This window comes from Salvia splendens, chromosome 1 (assembly GCF_004379255.2).
Source record: "Salvia splendens isolate huo1 chromosome 1, SspV2, whole genome shotgun sequence".
Classification (NCBI taxonomy): Eukaryota; Viridiplantae; Streptophyta; class Magnoliopsida; order Lamiales; family Lamiaceae; genus Salvia; species Salvia splendens.
In genome coordinates, this window is record NC_056032.1 from 29338594 (window position 1) to 29362489 (window position 23896).

General features: G+C 37.0%; 2 protein-coding genes across 2 annotated transcripts; one reads left to right on the forward strand and one right to left on the reverse strand.

The window, feature by feature from the left end:
- Positions 1-5417: 5417 nt before the first annotated feature.
- Positions 5418-6939, reverse strand: LOC121804496 (non-specific lipid-transfer protein 1-like). Its single transcript, XM_042204062.1, has 2 exons — positions 5659-6939; positions 5418-5518 (listed from the first exon to the last, which is right to left on the reverse strand). Exons 1-2 carry the CDS (start codon positions 5988-5990, stop codon positions 5509-5511), a joined length of 342 nt encoding a protein of 113 aa, XP_042059996.1. The 5' UTR covers positions 5991-6939; the 3' UTR covers positions 5418-5508.
- A 10086-nt stretch (positions 6940-17025) lies between these two features.
- Positions 17026-19496, forward strand: LOC121803905. Its single transcript, XM_042203481.1, has 5 exons — positions 17026-17081; positions 17591-17715; positions 17817-18110; positions 18211-18900; positions 18971-19496. The coding sequence occupies exons 4-5, from the start codon at positions 18637-18639 to the stop codon at positions 19388-19390; spliced, it is 684 nt and encodes a 227-aa protein (XP_042059415.1). The 5' UTR covers positions 17026-17081; positions 17591-17715; positions 17817-18110; positions 18211-18636; the 3' UTR covers positions 19391-19496.
- Positions 19497-23896: the final 4400 nt, after the last annotated feature.

Genomic DNA, 23896 nt, shown 5'->3' on the forward strand with positions numbered 1-23896 from the left:
CTTGAAAAAGTTAGGTGTTTTTTTTCTAAAAGTGGTCTTTCTAAAAAGTTTTGGGGGGAAGCTCATCTTACTGCTATTTGGTGAATAGGTCACCTTCAGTCCCTTTGAATAGAAAATGTCCAGAGTCTGTGTTTTCTGGTAAAAGAATTGATTTATCCCATCTTAGAGTGTTTGGATGCTCTGCCTTTACCCATCAGAAGATAGATAAACTTGATCCTAGGTCTAGGAAATGTGTTTTTCTTGATTACCCTGATGGTGTTAAAGGGTATAGGGTATGGCTGAGGGATTAACCAGGGTTTAGGGTTGTAATAAGCAGGGATGTTGTCTTTAATGAGACTGAATTCCCCTATCTTACGCCCATTGGGCAGTCTGCTCCTATCAGTGAGTCCCCTACCCACATTCAAAGTGAGGTGGAGCAGGTATGGATCAATGATCCTACCCCTGAACCTGATGGTGACCAAGCTGAGGACCCAGTAGATGTTGATGCACCCCCTGATCAAACTGATGTCCAATATAATCATATTATTGATGAGCCAGAGTTGCATAACTACTTGTTGTCTGGGGATAGGGTCAGAAGAACCATCACTGCCCCTGATAGATATACTGGAATTGTTAATTTGCTTGCTCTTGCCTTCAATGTGTTTGAATCTGATGGAGATGAACCAGACTATAAGGAGGCTGTGAAATCCAAGACCAGGAATTTGTGGCTCAAGGCCATGAAAGATGAAATGCATTCCTTGTTGATAAACCATACCTGGATTCTTGTTCCTTTACTCATCGATGCCTCTGTAGTTGATTGCAGATGGCTTTATAAGCTGAAAAATGAGATAGATGGTATTAGATACAAGGCCAGACTAGTAGCCAAATGGCTTACTCAGCAAGAGGGGGTAGATTATACTGAAATTTTTTCTCCTGTTATGAAATTTACTACTGCCAGACTTATGCTTGCTTTATGTTCTCACTTTAATTGGGAAATGAAACAGATGGATGTCAAAACTGCTTTTCTTCATGTTGATCTTCACAAACCTATTTACATAAAACAGCCTGAAGGTTTTGTTGATCCCAAGTTTCACAATCATGTTTGCTTGTTGAAAAAGGATTTATATGATTTGAAGCAGTCCCCTAGACAGTAGAACATCAAGTTTAATACATGTATGAAAAAGTTAGGCTTTGTTAGGACTACCTTTGATGCATGCTTGTATGTTAAAAATCTTGGTAGTGTTCCTGTGTTCTTATTGCTTATTATGTTAAAAATCTTGGTAGTGTTCCTGTGCAAACTGCTTTGTGTGAGAACTTTGGCATGAAGGACTTGGGTGATGCTCAGAAAATATTAGGGATCAATATTTTTAGGGATAGAAAGAAATCTATCTTGGTGCTTCACCAAGTGCCTTATGTGCATAAGATTCTTCAAAAGTTTAATATGGCTGCTGCTAAAACTGCTTCTGTTCCTTTAGTTGCGCATTTTTTACTGTGTAAAGATCTTTGTCCTAAGTCTGATGATGATATTGCTGCCATGAAAAAGATTCCTTATGCTAATGCTATTGGTTCTGTAATGTACTTGATGGTTAGTACTAGGCATGATATTGCTTATGTTGTTTCTGTGCTTAGTAGATACTCCCTCCGTTTCACTATAGTTGAGGCGGAATTTTTGGGCATGGAGTCTAAGAAAGGGATGTTGGGTGTGTTAAATAAATAGTTAAAAAAGTAAGAGAGAGGAAAAAATAGAGAGAATAAAGTATAAAGTGAATAAAGTAGAGAGAATAAAGTAAGAGAGAGAAAAAAGTTACCATATATGGAAATGACTCAACTATGAAGAAACTTCCCGAAATGGAAAAATGACTCAACTATAGTGAAACGGAGGGATTATATGTCTAATCCAGGCTCTGTGCATTGGGAATCTTTGAAATGGTTGATGAGATACTTGAAACATACTTCTAAGTATGGTCTGTGTTACTCTAAGTGGGATGATGGTGTTGAGTTATGTAGTTATATGATTCTAACTATGCTAATGATAGGGACAAGAGAAAGTCCATTACTTCCTATGCTTTTACTGTGTGCATATCTTGTATTAGTTGAAAGTCACAACTCCAACACATTGTGGCTCTATCAACAACTGAGTCTGAATACATTGCTATAACAGAAGCCATGAAGGAAGCCATTTGTCTAAAGGGAGTGCTTACTGAACTAAAATTCCTTAAGTCTTTGCCTGTTGTTTTCTCTGACAGTCAATCTGCTATTCAGTTGTGCAAAAACTCTGTTTTTCTTTATAGAACCAAGCATAAAGATGTTAGGTTTCATTTTATTAGAGATGTCGTTGAAAAGGGTGAAATTTCTTTGCATAAAATTCACACTGATCAAAACCCAGCAGATATGGGCACTAAGTGTCTATCTGTTGAGAAATTGCTTTCTTGCATCAAAACTTTACACTTTGATTGTGGTTAGCATTGCATGTCCCGTGGATAAATGACCTAGACTTGTGAGTCTGCCCTCAGGTGATTCTCTGTTGTCTATGTGTCAAAAGACCTCTTAGGCTAATGGACTTTGGTCCTTTGGTGCCTTTGAGGCACCCTGGTATTTCCCTGACTTTGGTGTCTAGGAACTACCTTATAGGTTGTGATGAAGATACACGTGGACCAAGGCTCTCCTCTGTTTACCCAAGTTGGTCCAAGGTGGAGTATGTGATATAAATGGACCAATTGTGTTTTGGGCCTGAGATTTATTCGGTTTGGGCTTATTATTAAAGTTGACCCAAAGAGAAAGACCCATTACTTACCAAGGGTGTCCCGATGGCTGCCGCATGGCATTTCACATGGATTCTGGATGATGGTCGTTGGATCTAGGGTGTGTTTTGATAAGGCTCATTTCATGAACTAACACGCGTTTATAAGTTTAGGTGCGTAGAGAATCTGCCAGGCCCAGGAAGCGGATTGAAAATTTACCAGGCAGAGGGAATCAAAGGAAATTGAAGTGAAGAACGCAAACTCGCAACCTGACCTGGGGGATTGCAGGAGCGATGGTGGGAGCAACTGTGAAGCAAAAGCATCTTTTAAAGGATTTTATAGGAAGGGCAAAAATGACAAATCAACAAGGAAGAGTGCCCAATAAATTCTAGCCTCAACTATAAATAGAGACCACAATCATGAAGAGAGGCAGTTCCATCTTAGCTTCTTCTTAGTCTTGCTCTTAGCTCACTCTTCTTCACTCATTTCACACACAATTCTCTGCGCACTTAGCATAATGGGTTGATAATCTGGGGGGTTTTGGGTGTTTCAATGCACTTCAGTAGTGCAACACCGTCCTTACGTAGGGTGAAGAAACAATCTCTTTACGTTTCCGTTGTTTTTTAGCCGTGACTTCATTATTTTGGAAGCTCGGCGCTGGATATTGTGTTTAATCCTCTGTTTCTGATATTATGCAAGTTTCTGTTTATATTTATCTGGTGCTGATGCTTAATGTTGGTTTTTACTAATTTGGATGCTTTTCGCAATTGGTTGTTGATTTGGAGTTGAGATCGGTAGAATCGGAGTTGAATTGTTGTTGATTTTGTTGGATCTGAATTAAGGAGTTATGGATCTGAACGTAGTAGAGTTGGTATTGGTTTGATCTGAGTTGAATTGTTGTTCGGAGTTGTGGATCTGAGACGTGGTGTTCTGATTCTGCATGGTTATGGATGTTGATTGTTGTTTTCTTATTCTGCTCGACCTAGTTGTTTAGATCTAGTAGTTTTATGCTTAATCGTAATATTTGAAGTCGGATCTGAGATTGCTCTGTTTTTATATGTTTGATGCTCTGTTTCGTTTGTGTTTACTTAGTTCACTAAAGAAGATGAAGTCGAAAGTTAGTTAGAGTCTCATCTGTTGTTGGCCGTTTTGTTACTTTTTACAGCTTTTCTGTCATCATAGCTAAATTGGGAAAATGGTCCCCACTGCTATTAACGTGTTGTTTAGCTGTTTTCGGGAAATCGTCAACCTGGCCCAGTAGTTTAGTTATTTGAATTTCTCTAGTTAAATTTCATTTCCTTGAGTCATGCATGCGTACGTACTTTTCATGTTTCCTAGGCCCAGTAGATTGATTAGTTGTCTTTCATTTCCTCTGAGTCTAGTAGTTAAAACAAACTTAACCTATGAGTTGCGTGGCAGCAACCAAACCCTTCCAAATCCTTTGAACACTTGCTAACACCTCCATCTATGTGGGATCAATCCTTACTACCCTACACTAGCCAATAGTATGATGGGTTAAGGTTTTGAAGTGATAGAGAGTGTTCCAATGACATAGTCAGATAGTTTTGAGATTTGCTAGACCTAGCGGTTGGGTGAATCCTCTGGACCTGTTTGATTGACACACACCTGCAGCACACACGTACACAATCAGTCACACTTCATGTTTGTTGAGTGAGGATAGACTAAACCCCATCTCTCTCTTCCGCCTCATTCGGTTGACTACTCTCTCTCTCTCTCTCTTCAGATAACGCTCATCCTTCTCTCTAGAACTTTCTCTCTCTTTCCTCTGAGATGTCTTCGATCTTCTTCTCCAGTTGTTCTGATCTCTGTGTTAGTGAGGTCTGAGTGTTAACCTCTCAAATCCTGTTTTGATTTTGAGGTTTCCTTTGGTGATTTGGATGATTGTTCAAATCTGTTCCTTCGGTTGAAGATATCGGTTAAATTCTTAGATCCGTGAGATTCTTGTGTTCTTGAGACTGTTAGTAGTGTTTGTGAGGGGTTGGTGATACTGATGTTGAAGATTGCTAGTGTGTTGTAGTAATCGGGGCATCCTTAGGGTTTTGGAGTCCGATTTGTCCATGGTGCTCCCTTGAGACTAATTGGTGAAGATTGAGGAGGTCTTTGGCATAGTGAAGTCGTGTGTGCGACCTGAGCCATATCCTATCTTCTAATTCGTCTTCTATATTTTTTCTTTGTTCAGATCCTAAAGGATCTGATGTCTGATATTACTGATACTTCTATTTGAGTGTGCAGGTAGAATGGAGACCGTAGCAGCTTGGAGCTAAGTCCGGTCAAGGACCATAGCTTGAGCTAGGGTTTCTGTAACTTGTATTCAAACTAGTTAGTGTAGTATAGACAGTCTTTTGGTCGTACTTTGGTCTGTGTTCTTGGGAGATTGACCATATCCGTCAAGCGGTGTAATCAAAGAGGTCCCGGTAATTAGTGAATCTCGAATGGTCTGATCCCTACAAGTGGAATATGAATCCCACTTTTATATAGTTTTATAATAAAATATGAATGGAATGAGTTAATGGAATGTGAGGCTCATTTACCATTTATGATAAAAAAAAAGTCAAAGTAAACAATTAATGGGGGACGGATGGAGTATCTTTCTACAATTGCGAAAAACCAAGTTCGCTTTATTACTAAATAAATATTACTTTCACAAATGATTACAATACTAATACAACTCCAGATGGAGGTCGTAAAGATGGTACAATCATAATTTATAAATTACAATCATCTTATTCATATCGCATATATATAAACTTTCTGTTGTAAACTTCCATCATTGGATCCTGTAGCCACATATAGACACAAATCACAAAATTGCATAAAAAAATAGAACTGAATCGATACATATATAAAAGGGAGTTTTGAGAATATTTACAAAATTGTCATTTTAAATTAAATATTATAACGAAGGCAGTTAAATTACTTGGAGCAGTCCATGGATGAGAAGTAGCGGTAGGGAAGGGCGACGCCACATTTTGAAATGAGGCTATTAATCAAGTCTGCCTTGGCCCCGACGGTTGGCGCAAGAGACTTCATGCAGCCGCACACGGCCTGCCTATCAGGTGTTGTGGCCGCGGCCTTGTTCAAGTTTTTCACGCCATCACAGCAAGAGGCCGCCACTGGTCCGCTTCCTCGGAGGTATGCCAGGCAAGGGGATACGCTCCTCATTACCTGCCCGCATGAGATGGTGCTTTCCGCAGTCACAGCCGCCACCACCACCAAACACACTACCTTAACTTCTCCAAAACCACCCATTTTTTTGCCTTAAATATATGGTGTACTTGTTTTTTATTTTTTTGGATTGGAATTTGTTGCAAGTGAATAATAGTGCTCTTGCATTGTGACTATATATAGACTGCTGCATGAACATACGTGTTTATAACAATAGTTTCAAAATTTTGAAATATTTTGAATTTGGGCAACCTTTTGTCGGTAGAGATTAATCCAAGTTAGGTTGTTTACTATAAAAGTATAATATGGATAAAAAATGACTATAGGGATATTGACTAAGGAAATGAAACGAGCCAATAATGTTGGCTTCAGGGACTGATCTATACTACGGTGAGAAGGGGCAAATGCCCCACCTCATTTTTCTATAACCATGTAAATATATATATTATAAAACCTAAATATATACATATTCACCTAATTTGCCCCTCTAATTTAGAAAAAAATCATTTTTACTTGCCCCTCTCCTGACATACTCGTAGGCTTACCATCCTCTAAAATAATATACTATGTTATTTTAATGTATATATATTATTTTTATATTTATTTATTTGTATGTTAATATTTTTGCCCCTCCTAGTATAATTTCCTGGCTCCGTCCCTGGTTGGCTTCCTAGCTCTGTATTACACTACAATGACTAGAAATTTGGCCGATTTCAGCAAAGAGTAGATCGAGCAACACCACTAGTTTGTTGTTACCCTAAAGGCTTCACTAGAACCATTACACAAATTCCATAATTAGCTTATCTTTTTAATTATATAATTTTATTTTATTTCTAATTACACAATTTTAATTTTTATTAAAAAAATGTGTGTTGGCTTATTTATAAATTGAAAATGTAAATGATGAAGAAAAAATAATAAATGTCGACAGTGCTAAGTGTTTAATGTTTAAATATTTTTGCATATACAAGCATGTAGAATATGAAGATAAAGTAAGTGAGAAGAATTGGTAAAGTAAGAGAGAGCTAAAGAAAAAGTAGTGAAAATATATAATATGAATATTAACATGAAATTAAAAAATATAAAAAAATTGAAAATAAGTAATTGAATTATTGATATTAGTAAATATTTAGACCCATCATTAGTATTAATGTTATACGTTTGTGCAATATGTTTTCAAAAACAAAAATAGACAATTTTGATGGATGAATAAAATAAGACCATTTTTTAAGAACGGACAAATTTAATAATTAGATAATATAAATTTATTATATTTATTTTTATAAAATATTTCTGATCTTAATGAGGACCTTCATTATAAAACCAAACACTCTATTATTATTTGTTTCAACAGAAACAATTGAAATCAAAATAGCATTTTTTTCTACATGTGTCAAGACTCAATTATAGTTTAAAGTATTAATCTTTCCAAGTATAAAATTCTGTGTTGACCACATTTTTCTCTCTCTATATATACTATATATTAAAAATTATCAAATTTGTCATAGGAACATATACGATGTTGTTAATTAGAATTCTTGTAAATTATATTTAATTAGACACTATATATTTTGAAAATATAGTAGTATAAATCAAGATCTACATAAAATTCCAAATTTTGAGATATTTATATGAAAGAGAGTAGTTAATACTATTAATTAACTATTCAACAATTTACTCTTGCATTGCTATTTTAGCTGACTCTATTAATTAACATATAGAACAGAAATCTTAAACGTTTATTTTCTCATTTGATAGATATCAAATAGTCTTCGTATTAGTTTAGTGACCGAACCACTCAAAAAATCAGTAGACATGTATACTCAAATAAGTTATTGTGTCAAATGCTAGTTAAGAAAATAAAAAAGAAAAAAAGAAAAACAGCCATGAAATAAATTGATGATGTAGTCTGCAACTACTATTTTAATATCCATGTTATAAATCTATAGTTTAAATATCGGTGATGTCAAATGCTAGTTAAAAAAAGAAAAACAGCCATGAAATAAATTGATGATGTAGTCTGCAACTACTATTTTAATATCCATGTTATAAATCTATAGTTTAAATATCGGTGATGTAGTAGTAGAGATGTGATAATATGATAACACATAAATCATATAATAACCCTATAACCAAATCTGGACTATACATATTTTCTAATCGCGTGGTACAGATTCAAACTTAACTTTCCTTCATAAAAAACGCGCAAAGGGTATCATCTGAAACTATCATTTTATCTACCCAAAGTATCATTGTATCAAGCAAAAATATCATTTTATCATCTGAAACTATCATTTTATCATCTGACTATCATTTTATCAGGCAAAAGTATAATTTTATCAACTGAAACTATCATTTTATGCACCCAAAGTATCATTTTATTAGGTAAAAGAACCATTTTTTCATTTAAACAGATCATCCAAACTATATCATTTTATCATCCGAAACTACCATTTTATCTTCTGAAACTATCATTTTGCACACTGAAACTAACATTTTATAATGTTAAAGTATAACTTCTTCAATTAAACAGATCATTCAAACTATTTCATTTTATGAACAATATATATATTTTTTAAATCGCCGATTTGAGTGTTGAGTGTGAGAGAAATATAAAATGATAGTTTCAGATGATAATATAATACTTTTGCTTGATAAAATGATAGTCAGATGATAAAACGATAGTTTCGCTTAATAAAATATGTTTTGAGCGTTGAGTGTTTAATTCACGTCCTTTCACCTTGCCCGCCAATTTTAATTATGAAATGACAATTTTGCCCTTATTATATCCAAAAATGATACTCTTATTTGATAAAATGATAGTTTAGCTTAGATCAAATCTAGACCATACATTTTTAAATTGTATGGTCACGCAGATTTAGTTATAGGACACAAATTGATGTTGTTATTACAATGTACCCTGTAGTAGTATATGAATTACGTACATATTGATTTAGAATAGTTTTCATAGTTCACAATATATGCCACTTTTTAGTTTAGTTCCAGCTGAACGTGACGCTTTTATATTTCCATTTATCAAAATATTATTAGTTAAACATATTAAATCAGATTGTCGCATTGGTGTGTTTAGTGAATTTTTTTCTCCGCTCTATACCCTATTAACAAATACTACTCCTATTTAATTATCAAATGTTGTATGAACATCATTTATTACTTTATGAGTAATCAACTACGTAGATAATTAACTATATACTCCTCTCTCTCTGTCTATGAAAAATAATTTTATTTTATCATTTTAGATGTCTAAAAAATAGTTTTATATATAAAAATAGAAAAATTTTGTCTCTTAATTTATCTAATTTTCTCCTTATCATTCTTATACTTTATCTATTTTTTCTTTCTATCTATTTTATTGTATCCATTTTTTCTCCTTTTCTCCTTTACTCTATCAATTTCTCATTAAAATTTATATTATCCACGAATGAGACTATTTTTTATGGACTAATAAGAGGGATTAAAGAAACGGAGAAAGAAAAGGGGTAGAACTCAAGGAACTTGCCGAAAAGGCCAAATCGATTGATACCATGAAATAGAAGCCAAGTATTCAATTACATGGTCTCACTAATAGAATGATCATCTCATCAACTAAATCAGAGTTCGATGATGAGACTTTGAAATTCTCACTTAACAAAAGTACAGCGGAATAAGTCCTTACTAACGACTTCGTGTATGAAGACACGAATCGTCAAAAGATCAACTTGGCTAATTAATAACATCGACTCCGATCAATACTCCTTCCTCTTGACGTTCAACCTGCACATTTAGAAATATGTGCAGGGATGAGTATAGGAGTACTCAGTGGACACGTGCCGAAAAGCAAAACATACATTATATAGTTGTCATCCATCTACAGTATCACTCGGGGGTTTTTCTTAAAAGGGTCCGGGCTTACTAAATTCTTTTGTGATCTTAAAAGTCCGTCTGTAGACTAAGTTCTTCAACTTCATACCATATCTGTAAGTTGTGTACCGAGAAGGTGGCCACCTTCACGGACACCATAGCCGGCCAACCATCTTGGATGGATCACGGCCCTTGTGCACAAAAGTCCAAATAGGATTTGCAATCCTATTGGGAACCGAATTCGTTAACATGTTTTGGCATCGCCAAAACCCTCAAGCATATAGTCCAACAGATAGGCCTCAACAATAAACATTTTATAGCATGACAACAACTTGAAAATAATCACTGCTCCATTTTGAGAAAAGATGATTTTTCATAATATTCACAAGTATTTGTTTTATATCCACACTATAGTGTTGGATATTAAAAGAAAGCTCACCCGATATGCTTATCTCCAAAACAACTATCGTCTGGCCTCACTTGCCCTTGAATAAATTTATCGTTTGAAAATAAATAGCGTAGCACGCTAATTAGTACTTGAACTATTTCTCTTGAGAAAAGAATTCATGCATCCTATTGGATAGCACATATATCTTAGTCTCGGCTTATATGATTTTTCTTAATCCTACCTCGGGCTTCACTGCTCTGCAGAGTTTAATTATTCTCTTTACTAATTCCAGAAAATTCTATTTTCTCTAACACAATTATTTGTGCTCTTATTTAATAGAATATGGATTCTTGGAAAATCCCTTCTAAATTCTTTTTCTTCGCATTTTCCTTAAGGCCGCCCATGGCGTCGCGGGGCGACGCCGGTCGGCCCATTCGCTTCTCAACTTCAATATTTTCCGTCCTCGGACTCTAAATAAATTATTCGGAAATTAATTCACCAACGTTCGAGCTCCAAGCTCCTCTCCAAAATTAATTCTAGTCCAAAATAATTTACTCGGCCTAACTAATATAATTTAGTAGACCCAAATTTAGTCCACTAATTAAATTCCAATCCAAGCACAAATAATTCTCAAGCTCAACCATAAAATCTCAACTCATTTCCTTTATCCATAAAATCGGCCCACTACCTAATTAAAATAATACTTGGGCCCAACTCTTAATTAAAAACAATCACTCCTTTAATTAATTACTAGAGCCCAACATAATAACCTCTAGGCCCAAACTAATTAATTTATGAGAAGGCCCAATTTAAACTCCCTCATATACGTGACCTCCCTTTTCCCCAAATCACTTTCCCAACTTGAAATCTCTAACTTAGAAGATGAGGAGCTGCGCCTCTTTTCAACGGCGAAATCGCGCCTACCTCGACGGAGATTTCGGAGTCCCGTCAGCGGGTACTTCCTCCTCCATCGTGTTCCCTCCCTCCGTCGAGTTCGGAGGATTCCTCGGCTGCTCGACGAGCAGGGCTGCCGCCTGCTGCGTCGCTCGGCGCCGGCTCCAGTGGACCAGACATCGCCGCCCCCGTGTTCCGGGTCGCCTCGTCGACTTCCTCTCACCTAAAGCTAAGTCCTTTCCCCTATCCCTCTTCTACTCAATTTATTTGAGTTATGCAGCAACTTGGTGATTTAAGAACATTGACTATAGTTGTGATCGAACTTGATCTTGTGATCACTTGATTATTGTATCTTGCTCTTTGGGGTTTATGGTACAAGCTTCCTATTGTGAAACTTTGGTAGTAGCCGTGGCACTTAACTCTATGTACTCGTGCTATCTATTTGTTCTAAAGATCAAGCCTTTTGTTCTAAGTTCTTGTTCATGTGGCTGTTCTATATGATGCGATGGAGGGGTGTTGAGGGGATTACCTCACTTGGTGAATCCTTGGTTTCTTGGCTGCCACACCCTTGCTTCTTGCCACCGCCTCTCCTCACTGAAATTCTTATGTTTGTGAGATTTTGGGGCGTCAAAGTGGTGGAGGAAAAAGGAGTGGGGAGGCAGCTTATATAGGCATCAACCTTGGCCTCTTGTGTCTGAAAACTTGGGCTCAAAGCCTCCTATTTTGGGGCTGCCAGCTTATCTCTACTATGTGTTAATCCAAATGTTGTTGCCTTTTTGGTGAAATTATGGGGAAATAGATCTCCTCTCTTGGCTGGTTCCTTGAGCCTCGATAAAATGGAACTCTACTCTTCTATTTTTGGCTTGTGGTTGAGCCTTCCTACTCGTGGCAGTTTGGTTTTGATTCTCAATGATGAAAGTTGAAATGAGACAGAATGTGGTTGATCTTGCAGCTCTAAACTGCAGCCCTTTGGCTGCTCTATTTCGCCTATTACCTTACTTCTCTTATTTGGGCTTGCTTCCCATTTCCCTTATATTTATGTGTCCTCTTTCTAACCTTATTTCCATGTCATGTGCAGGGGCTTCTTGGTGTCCAAGGTTGTTAAATTTTTGGAGTCTTGTAGCTGTGACAAATCAAGGGAAAAGAGGAAAAGAAGGGTGGAGGATTTATCTACTCACTTCTTTTGTAATTTACTACAAGTAGAGGTCTTTTCCGCCTTTTGTTGTGAGCCATTGTAAAGCTCCATTCTTTCTTGTTTGTAAAAGATAAAGGGTCTTGGAGTGTAGTGTGTGTTATCCCTTTTTGTATCTCCATTATTCTTGTATTTTTAATGAGTGTAACCACATTTCTCTAATATAAGTATCTCCTCTACTTTTATCCTTGAACTAATAATATTTTTCCTTGCACTCTATTTTCTTTCCAACGAAAATACTTATTACCCCAAAGTCGAAAATAAAAATGGATTCTACGATTACATGGCTTCTGGTGGGAATTTAATTAAGCTAATATATCCGGTTTATCTCGAATGAAAGGAACGAAATTCCGGGCGTCACAGTTTTAGACTAACACGTCATGTTGGGTTTGTTTTGGGTGTTAGTTAGAGTGTCCACAATGGCCCTTGAAGGCCACCAAATGTGGCCCGGCCACCATTCGTGGCTCTCTTGTGGCCTTCACAATGGTAAAGGCCACGAAATGTATAAAAACAATAGGGCCACGAAATGTGGCCCTCTCCAAAAAATAAAATTAATTTGTTTGCTTTTGTAATAATATTTTTTTAATTTATGTCTAATAAATTTTCTTAGTCTTTAAATTTATGATATTTATAAATTTAATTAAAATTAAATAATTTGGATTGTAAACAAAAAAAAATTCACAACCTAAAAAAAATGTAACAATAATTTCGTTGTATTATATTAAAATAGGAAAATTATACAACGAAAGAGATCTAGTTTAAAAACACTGGGGGAAACCCAAATCACTCTACGACGCTACTTCTACGGTTCCAGACCTCTTCAATCATATCAGCCTGCAGTGATGAATGCGATATTTGGCTCCGCATGTCGGTGTACCACTGGATCAAGTATTCATTACTACGTGGTACACCCATCTGCAGGGGCTCCATGGCAGTACCCGAGCTCGAACTAGCACCATCTTCCGGTGTCCACCGCTCTGCAGCAAATCCTTCGTCATCTATTATCATATTGTGCAATATGATACATGCAGTCATGATGTCTGCGACATCATTTTCGTGCCACTGTCGAGCCGGACACCGTATAATTGCCCATCGCGCTTGGAGTACACCAAAAGCTCGCTCCACATCCTTCCTAGCACCCTCTTGTTTTTTCGCGAAGTAGGTTTGCTTCGGTCCAACGGGTTGTCGGATCGTCTTCACAAACACGGGCCAGCGAGGGTATATCCCATCGGCCAAATAGTACCCCCTGTTGTACTGAGTGTCGTTGGCCATGAATCTAACTTGCGGACCCTCACCCCGGCTCTCGTCATTGAACAGGTGGGACGATCGTAAAATGTTGATGTCGTTGTTCGATCCAGCGACCCCAAAATACGCGTGCCAGATTCGCAAGCGGTAATCAGCAATTGCTTCAAGAATCATCGTCGGATGTCGGCCTTTGAAACCAGAAGTGAATTGCCCCTTCCAAGCCACCGGGCAGTTCCTCCACTCCCAGTGCATGCAATCGATGCTCCCCAACATCCCTGGAAAATGATGTACAGTCCCGTGCATATCCATCAGACGTTGGCAATCATCAGCCGATGGCTTCCGTAGATACTCCCCTTTGAAGATATCCTTAATGCCCCTGCAAAACTGCCTCAACGTCTGTAGGGCAGTCGTTTCGCCCATCTGTAGGTATTCGTCGAACATGTCAGCGGGCACGGCATATGCAAGCTGTCTAACTGCCATGGTACACTTCTGGTATGTCGACAAGCTGGGTCGGCCGGAGGCATCATATCGCAAGTTGAAGCACCTGAACCGCTGCGCCAAACACGTCGCTATATGGACGAAGAGACGTTGCGACATTCTGAATCGCCGACGGAAAATTTCTGCCGGATAACGGCCGTTCTCGTTGAAGTAGTCCTCCATCAACCGACGGTCAGCCCCGGTATGGTCACGGTCGAAAAATCGCCGATGATAGAATGGCCGAGGGACTGCCGCCGCCTCAGCCGCGGCCTCCGCCGCATCTTCCGCCTCGTCGGCTTCACGTTGCACCGCTGCAACAAGGTTTTGGAACTCCAGATCTACCGCTTGTTGGAATTGTTCATCGTCGGAATCCATAGTTCCAAGGTTGAAGAAATTGGAAGGAAAGATTGGAGCAAAATGGAAGTAAAATGGAGTTGGAAAAATGGAAATGGGAGTGTATATTTATAAAGTAATTTTCGAAACTTAAAAAAAAAATAAAAAATCCCGCGGCCTAGCCGCGGCTCCCACGGCTCAGCCGCGTGAAAGCCGCGGCCGCGGCTCACCCTCGGCTCCCGGCCCTGCGCCCCGGCTCTCGGCTCTCTGCAATGGGGGGCCGCGCACCGAGCCGCGGGCCGCGGCTCCCCCATTGTGGACACTCTTAGGAATTCGGCCGAACTAGCTGCCCATTTAATGTGGTAATTAATTGAACCAATATCTCGTTCTAAATTTCACATTTAGACGTATCCATATATGGCCATTATTTAAAAAGTCACATGCATATGATTTTTTAAAACCAATAAATTATACTCCTACTATTTATGCTTCAGTTTGAATTGATGTACATATTTTAAATTTATACAATAAATTGGACGCATGATACATATATATATTTAGCATAAGATAATTGAAAAAAACTCGTTGAGTGTGTAGTTCAACAATTGATTTGCAAAAGTTCACTGGTTGAGTGTGTAGTTCCACAAATTGTTTTGCAATTAACAGATTTCATGAAGCATATTATAAAATTATGAAGGATACTAATATAGTGCATTAACCTCCTAACACACCACCTTCTATCGTAATAACGCTTAAATCTAGGTACCTAAATTTAAGATGTAGATGGATGAGACTAGGGGTGGGTAGGTACGGTATACCTTACCGAAACAATCATATCGTATACCTTACCGAAAATTCGATATGAGAAAAAATCATACTTTTACCTTACCAAAATTTTCGGTATACCGTACTTCGGTATACCTTATTTTCGGTATGACAAATTTCAATATCGATGTCATACCTTATTTTCAGTATGTCATATCTAAATTCGGTATCCCGTACTTTTGCGGTATACCAGAGTTTTACGGTATATCGGACTACAATACGACATACCAAAATATCATTATTTTGTAAATAATTCTAAATACAAACACAAATGAAAATAAAATTTCTAAAATACTTAGAAACATGAAATTTAATCAAATTCAAACATATTCAATAAAAAAACTGCAACAATTAAACTCCACGCTATCACATAACGTTCAACGATATTTGTTTGGAACTAATTTAACTAAAATCTTATATTTGTTTGAAACTAATTGATTCAACGATAACAAGTTTTCCTAATTGAGTTTATTTGATTTTATATTTACATGATTACCCGACAACTATAATGAGGCAAGATTTGATTTCTACATGTAAATATTTATTTGTTTGGTAAAAGTATGAATTTACTTGATATAATTTGGCATATATTGATATCGGTATATACCGAAAATTATGGTATATACCATATTTTCGGTATACCCCGGTATACCTCGGTATATGAAAATTCATACCGTTACCGTACCGAAATAAATCGGTAAGGTATGATACCTTACCGAAAATTGCGGTATACCGAAAATCCGATATTTTCGGTATTTTTTCGATACGGTAAGGGCGGTATTTCGGTATTTCAGTATTTTTACCCAGCCCTAGATGAGACTGACTTTTGGATTTTAGTTAAAATCAATACTCCATCCATCAGTCATTCGAAGACTCGGTTTATCATTTTAGTATGTCCGTCATCAAGAGTATATGTACACTTTTATAATAAATGGTAGGTACATTTCACTTTCCACTACTTCATTTTATTATAAAACTAATGAAGTACGCTATTTGTCCCATTAAAATGTAACGTTTTTCTTTTTGGGATGTCCCATTAAAAATAAATGTTTCCTAAATTGGAAACAACATCCTCTCTACTTTTTCTTATTTCTTACTTTATTCTCTCTTCATTAACTCGTAACACAACACTATATAAAATCTCGTGTCGAAAAGCAAATGTTTCATATTTAATGGGACAGGGGGAGTATATAAAAAGAGATCTCACATTCCACTATCTTTTTTCATCTACTATTTCTTAAAACTCGTACCAAACTCAAATAGTACTCCTAATGACAGACATAGCTATATTAATCCATATTGAACTGTATAATCATATAATCATCCACGCTAGTATAATAATACGTGTTGAATCTGTATATAATGATCCATATTGAATCTATGCATTGATACATGTTGATGAGTTCAATCATATAATCATCCACGCTAGTATAATAATACGTGTTGAATCTGTATATAATGATCCATATTGAATCTATGCATTGATACATGTTGATGTATATACTAATTCATGCTCAGCTGTACAACTATTCACGCTAAAAATTGTATAATGATTTGTAATGAACCAGTATAATGATCCAATTGAATCTATGTAATAATATCATATTATCAAGTTAAGGGCGTGTTCTGTTTGTCATATAGAGGTCATTTAAATTATTTATATGTGCATATCATGTGTTCTGTTTTGCATATACCATTAATGCACAACCCTACAAATGGGCTTTGGCCCGTTGCTTTTTGGCAATATTATGCCGTTATTGTATCGGGGTGGAGCACTACGATACGTATTAGGGTTTTGACTCCCAACCAATAATATAATTTGAAGTGTCTAAAATACCCCTTAATTTTTCCCAAAATGCGTAGAAAATTGGGGGAATTGTAAAATTCATTCCCAAACCACCACACACACTTCGAAGAAATCTGTGCAACTCTGCCGACACTCCCACCGCAACGAACTGAGGTGAGTCTGTTCTTTGTTTTGTTTGCATTGAAATTTGTTTGTTGTTTTTGAAATTTTCACAGTGCGTGAATCCTCCTACCGATTCATTTCAATCGAATTGATTAATTTTTTCGGAGTCTAAAAAACCCACGGAATCTGCCTTTCTAATCTGGGTCGTTCTGTGTTTAGTTGAGTAGATCAGTCCTAGGGTTTTCCACTGCAATGGTGAATTGATTAATTTTTTCCCATCCACTTGATTAATTTGAATTTGTAATCTTGAATCCAATCGATTCCCAAATATAGTATGAGAAATATACTATAATCTGTTTATTATGTTGTGTGAATTAACTTAATGTTGCATCGTGCAATTTGTGATTTAGAGAATTCACAGATTTGTAATTTTTATTTGAATAATGAAAAATTAGTTGAATTGAAACTAAGCTTCATTTATTTGAATAATGAAAGATTAGTTGGAATTGAAACTTAGTTGTAATTTTTATTCACGGATTTGTGATTTAGAGAATTCGCAGATGACGAAACATAAGAAGCAAAAAGCTTATGTCAGACAAATGGTTGAGGACATAATGTGGACTCACACGGTGGCGCGAATTTGTATCCTGTACATGATTATTAGCAAAGTTTTGAAGAAAAGGAGGTGAGCTGAAATTGCGTTGGCTTACGACATTCTGAATCGAGTACCCAACCAGATTCAACGTTTAAACAGACAGGTTGGGGTAACTGACACAGATTGTCTAGTTAATTGTAGGATGGGCCGGAATACGTTTGGAAGGTTATGCTCATTATTTACAGAGTTGGGAATGTTACGCGTCCGGAGGTTCGTAGGGATAGAAGAGCAAGTCGCCATTTTTCTAGGTGTCATAGCACATCACAAGAAAAATCGTATGGTTCGATCATTGGCGATCAGGGAACACAGTTTCATTCTACGTTCATGAGGTCCTTGCATCAGTATTAAAGTTGCATTCCTTGTTCTTGGTCAAACCCGAGCCTATTTGCGAAGATTGTGTAGATTGGCAATGAAAATGTTTTCAGGTATGTTTTTTATTTTAGTAGCGAAGACTATTCTTTTTGGAATAAACTATATATTCAGCATTTCACTACGTGAGTGTGTGGCTACTTCTTGTGCATACAGGGGTGTCTTGGTGCTCTTGATGGCACCTACATTGACGTTTTAGTACCAAACGCGGAAAAACCACGGTTTAGGAATAGGAAGGGTCAGATAACAACCAACACTTTGGCCGCTTGCGACAGGCACATGCGTTTCACATACATATTACCCGTTTGCGACAGGAATCTCCTAAAATCATGCAGGAATCTCCTTTAAACAAGGCTGCAATGGCAGATATGCCCCTCACGAGTCTGATTTGTCTAGTCATTCACGGGCATACAATTGCTTGGGATGGTGATGAAAGAACTCATATTTAAGTTGTGCTTCAATTCAAGCTTGGACCCAGCAACTTTGGCTTCTTTCATTCCTTCACTTCAAATGGGAACAAAAATCCCTCAACAAGGCTTTTTCTTTTACAAATCAAGCTGAACAACTGAGGTGGATTCACTGATGTTGTCCTTGATAATCAAAACTAAAGAAATGAACAAGTGGATCGGTTCCGTGATCCCCATACCCATCCTCGAAGAAGTGGCGGAGGTGCTCACTAAAGAAGTGGGGGTACCATTCACTTGGCCACAGTTGTACGAGAGATTTCAGTTCCTTGAAGAGAGACACATACTTTTCGACAAGGTAGTCAAAACCAACGGTGTGTATTGGAATGCTAACACCAACGTGGTCATGGCACCGGAGCAAGTATGGAAACCCATTTTGAAGGTAGGTGGTTACAATGTTTGTTTTCTGTCAGCTTGTTAATTGTAACTTCGTGGCTCCGTTATTCTTGTAGGAAAATATATTGGCTGCAGCTTATTACTATTTTTGGGACCCCGAATTTCCAAGATTGAGGTTGCTGTTCGGACCACAAGATATTAAGCAGGAGAGTGCGCCACTGATATTCAATATTTCTGACACTACCATGCCCGTAGAGGATCTCAATAGGATGTATAAGCCATCAGATGGAGTTGGAATGGCGCCGACTGCGGAGCTTAGCGTGTCCGTCTCTTCTCCTCCCATGCCCAAAGTGCCAAAGATGAAACGCAATTTGTTTGGAGACGGGTTCACGAATGTGGGTAGTCAGTCCAACAACGAGGATATGGTAACGCGTATGGGGAAAAAATACCCCCCAAAGCCGAATAAATTGCCTCCAAGCAATTTAGGTTCGCCACATGGAAGTTCATGTGGCTCATCGAACACCCACAAGTATTGATGGCTATAATCGACCATGTTCGTTCCAACTTGTTTTGTTGTAGTTTTCTAATTCACGTTTTATGTTGTGTTTGTCTTCGTTCTACTCTATTAAGCTAGGTTGTGTATGTGATCTATCTTGTTTAGGTTTCGTTCCAACAATATGATAGATAATATATAAAAGTCTTGACATATGCACAGTAGGTAGGGCATTGTCTCCAAATGATGTTCAAGAACATGATCCTACAAAAGATGATAGATAATAATAGAATCTACAGACAATTGTAACGGGCCAACATTAAAGAGGGGCTTCAAAAAAAGTTTCAGACAGAAAATAGGCTTTATAAATTATATCAGGCAAGCCTTCGACCTACGCCACCCCTTCACCCGTTGTAGATTTCCCCATCTATCCCGAACCATATTTCGCAAGCACACGAAACACGAACGTGATACGGTCATCATCCGACAACCCAAGAAAGAAATCCAACCTTTCCACCTTCTCCAGAATAATCTCCCATGCATCAAACTTTTGCTCCCTTGTCAGTCCAGGCAAGCGGCCTAGTTCCACAAATACTTCCTTCCGTGCTTTGCTCAGATCGAACTCATAACCAGTGCGGAGGGATAAAATCTCCAACCTCGCATTGGTGGCGTCATTCATTTTCCCCAGCAGTTCAATGAGGTCGTCTATAGAAAGGTCAGCCTTTCTCTTTTTCCCACCCGCAGGCCGAGCATCTTACTCATGGTTAGTGTTGCCTGAGCTTTCAACCGGAGCATCAGGAGGAGTGTTGGTCTGACTCAGTGGATCAGCAGTGGGCACATGAGTAGAGCCAACAGAGTGGCCAATCCCACCTCCATCGCTTGAGCCTAAGCCGGTGTCCTGACTGTAAAGCCCATTCACCGCATCCATCAAACCAGTAGCTAATCCCCCAGCAGCCCTATCCTTACCGAAGATGACCTGCCAATGGTCCTAGAATGACCAGCTCTTATCCCTCATGTAGCGAGCATGAGGGTCTTGTTGTACATAGGAATTCGTAACATAACACACACCATCAAAATTGCAAATGTGAAGCAAACATATTGAGTATTATTTTTAAAACTAACTTGAACACATGGTGATATTCATAAGAGTGAGATATTGTACCTTGACAATTTGCGACCACTGATCGTCGTCGCAATCTATCTTGTAGTCGTCGTGGAGGTTGAACCCCACACCGCTACGACTCAAGTTTCCACGCAAAGAATTGTAACATCTTTTCCAAGATGTGAGCTTTCCGTTAATATGAGGAGTTGCTTTGATGTCAGTAATGCTTCTTTAGGGCTTCCTCGAGTCTGCCAAGGTAGCCTGTCTGAAATCCATTATCGACTTTCCATCCGGTGACGGCAAGGTCCTTCAGCGCAACCACAAGAATCTCCTCCTCACGGTATGACCAGGTTCAGCGGGTTCGGTCACCATTGCCTCTCCTTGACCGTCTGAGGCGGGAATTCACTGAACCACAACAAAATCAGCCATTCGAAACTGTAAAGCACCGCAAGATCTAAGAACGAAATGTGAAATCCTTGTGCAACATATTCTTTAGTTAACATAGCTGGCACCAAACTAACAATACTTGACAAAATAAGCTTTCAAATAAATTGCCATACGAAATGATGTAGAACCCTACAAAAATTAATTAATTTTTTATTAAAATCTGGGATAGCTATATGTACCTTGCGAACTCGGCACATCAGTGGAAGTGAAGCTTGAACGCATGTAGTCAGACATGTTTTCCTGGACACAATGAAAATAGCTCGGTAAAAAAAATTTCTTATACCCATTGCAGAACATCGCGTAAGCTACAATGCATAACATAAATTATGGAGAAAGAATGAACACATTACTGTATCGTGGTAGAACAGAAAGGATCGAACAACTTCTATGGAATGAGAGGTGAGAGTGGAGCGTCGCTGAAATGGAAGAGAGGCGAGGGCGGGAAATATATGTACTCCAATTTAGGGTTGGGTACAGGGTTATAATTTATGTACATCATTGAGGGTAATAAGGGCAAAACATATATTGTGGTATTTGATTTACAGCAAACCAAACAAATGATATATATCACTTGTGCTTATATAGTGCAAACCAAACAGCTCTATCGAATAGCCCAACATCCAATTTGTGACTTTTTTATCTGGCTCACCCCTTATCTACATCTGAAACTATTGGACAAACAGAACAAGCCAAGCCCTAACTGTATAATGTTACATACCGAGTTGTATACTGATCCATACATAATTGTATACTGATACAAATTTTTGTATTTTGTCTTTACAATTACTGATTTTCGTTACATATTTTTCATATTTTTTTCACATTTTTGTATAAAACATTTCTCTAAACATATACAATTAGCATTCCATTAGTATCCTTATTAAATTACCTATAATTTGATACATGGTTTATTAAAAAATACCCCACCTGTCCTACTATATGGAGTCACTTTCCTTTTTGGGGTCTTCCACAATAAGTGAGCTATTGCTCATTTTAGCAAAAAGTAGATATTTCATTCCTCTTACTTTATCTACTTTATTTTCTTTTTGCTCAATCTACTTTTAATCTCTTATATTTTACTCTCTTCTCACTTAACTCTTTAAATATTATTTTTTAAACCTCGTGCCTGAAAGAAATGTCTCACTTATAGTAGGATGGAGGAAAGCGAGAGTGAAAGCAAATCAAATCCTAACCACTACGGAAAGTTAATCAAATACGGAAAGATTATCGGTCCTTCTGGAATAAAGTAAAAGTCTAGGTCTCTATCAAGTAGTTATTTTAGTTTATTTTCTATGAAATCGTGATCTTTTTTAATTATCTATGAAGCCGTTCCAAATTATATATTGCGTAGTCATATTTCAAATTTACAAGAAAAACTATGAATAATGTTTTATGCATACAGACATAATAAGTATTGCCATGTCCGTATTTAATTACTTACACATAAATAATTGGTGAGTTGTGCTTACACACAAATAATTGATGAATTGCTCGAAATGTATATTTATCGTATTTATTGGGCTGTCGAAAATTAAATATATAGCTATTCTTTACAACATATCTTTTGGTCATCACGACGATAAGGCAAAGGTCGTTGTCATATGTTATAATTTGGCGCACTTCAACTTATTTTGTGGTAACAATGTTGGTTAAATGAAACTCATTAACTTAAAATCCATTTAATCGTAAAATGAAAACCATTTTACAACACCAGTATCAGCGGCGGATCCAGGTGGGGTCGAGTGGGGTCGGCCGACCCCACCACCCTGCCGCCGGAAAGCACCTTTCTTCGACCTCCGACCCTACGGCGTTCGCGTCTTCGCCCCAACTTCACGCAGTGTGAGATGAGACCGAGCAAAGAGAAAGAAAGGAAGTGAGGCGGGACGAAGTCCGGAATCTAGCGGCGGCATCATGGCGGAGGCGGCAGATGTCAAGAATAGGCTTTCAGTTTTTTTCACCGAAGAGAGAGAAAAGAAAATGGGTTTGGCGATGTGGGTGAGGAGTGAGAAGTGAGTTGTCATTATTGTTTTTTCTTCCCAATACTTACCTAAGACTTAAATTGCATCAACAAAGATGCAATTTAATTTACTAATTTTTAAAGATTAGAGATCTTGAATTATGTACTCTAATTGTAAAATGGCCTTTGAAATTTTCTTTCTTAATTTGTAATAATTTTAATTAATATTACATATAATTTTTTCTATATCACTAAATAAACTTATCTAAAATAAACACCTACTTATGTTAAGTAAATATTTCTTATTTTCTTCTAATTTTAGTTTTATAATTTAAAATTTCAACCTTTCAAATTATTTTTAAATTTTAAAAATTTAGAATGTTACAGAAAAAGTATACTCATTTCATCCCACTATAAGCGACTCGTATTTTTTTTGACGTCCCAACTAACGTAAGTCATTTTTTCTTTGGTAAAATATAACATAATTATTCGTTTACTTTATCTTTTTGCTTCTTTCTTTATCTCATCTTCTATTTTATTTTTTCATTCACTTAATTTTCTAAACATCATTTTCTTAAATTCGGTACTCAAAAGATGCGACAAATGGAGTATGTTGTTTTAAGAATATCCATACTCACATAAATTATTGATATTAAAATATATTGTTATAAAAATAATTATATAAATATTATTTAAATATTTATAATGTCGTTCGACCCCACAATATTTAATTTCTGGATCCGCCATTGCCAGTATTTAATCAAAATTTATTATTAATTATAAAACAATGTAAAACAATTATTTCAGAAGAGTTAAACATATCTAGACAATTTGAAGTGATGACATATTCGCAACTTTTGTAATCTTCAATAATATACGTATGACTGTATCTAAATCTTAACCCATATTTTAGTGGGAATAATGTAGTTCCGAATTCAGTTTTGTTATAAGTAGTACTTCTCCCTCCGTATCCTAATAATGGTCCACTTTAGTTTTGGCACGAGTTTTAAAAAATGTAATAAAAAGTGGATTGAAAAAATTAG

Bases quoted from the DNA above. Each gene is read 5' to 3' on its own strand.
- LOC121803905 (XM_042203481.1), top strand. From the start codon at position 18,637: ATGTTGTCCTTGATAATCAAAACTAAAGAAATGAACAAGTGGATCGGT. The intron at 18,901-18,970 runs GTAGGTGGTTAC...TTATTCTTGTAG, and splicing joins TATGGAAACCCATTTTGAAG to GAAAATATATTGGCTGCAGC.
- LOC121804496 (XM_042204062.1), bottom strand. From the start codon at position 5,990: ATGGGTGGTTTTGGAGAAGTTAAGGTAGTGTGTTTGGTGGTGGTGGCG.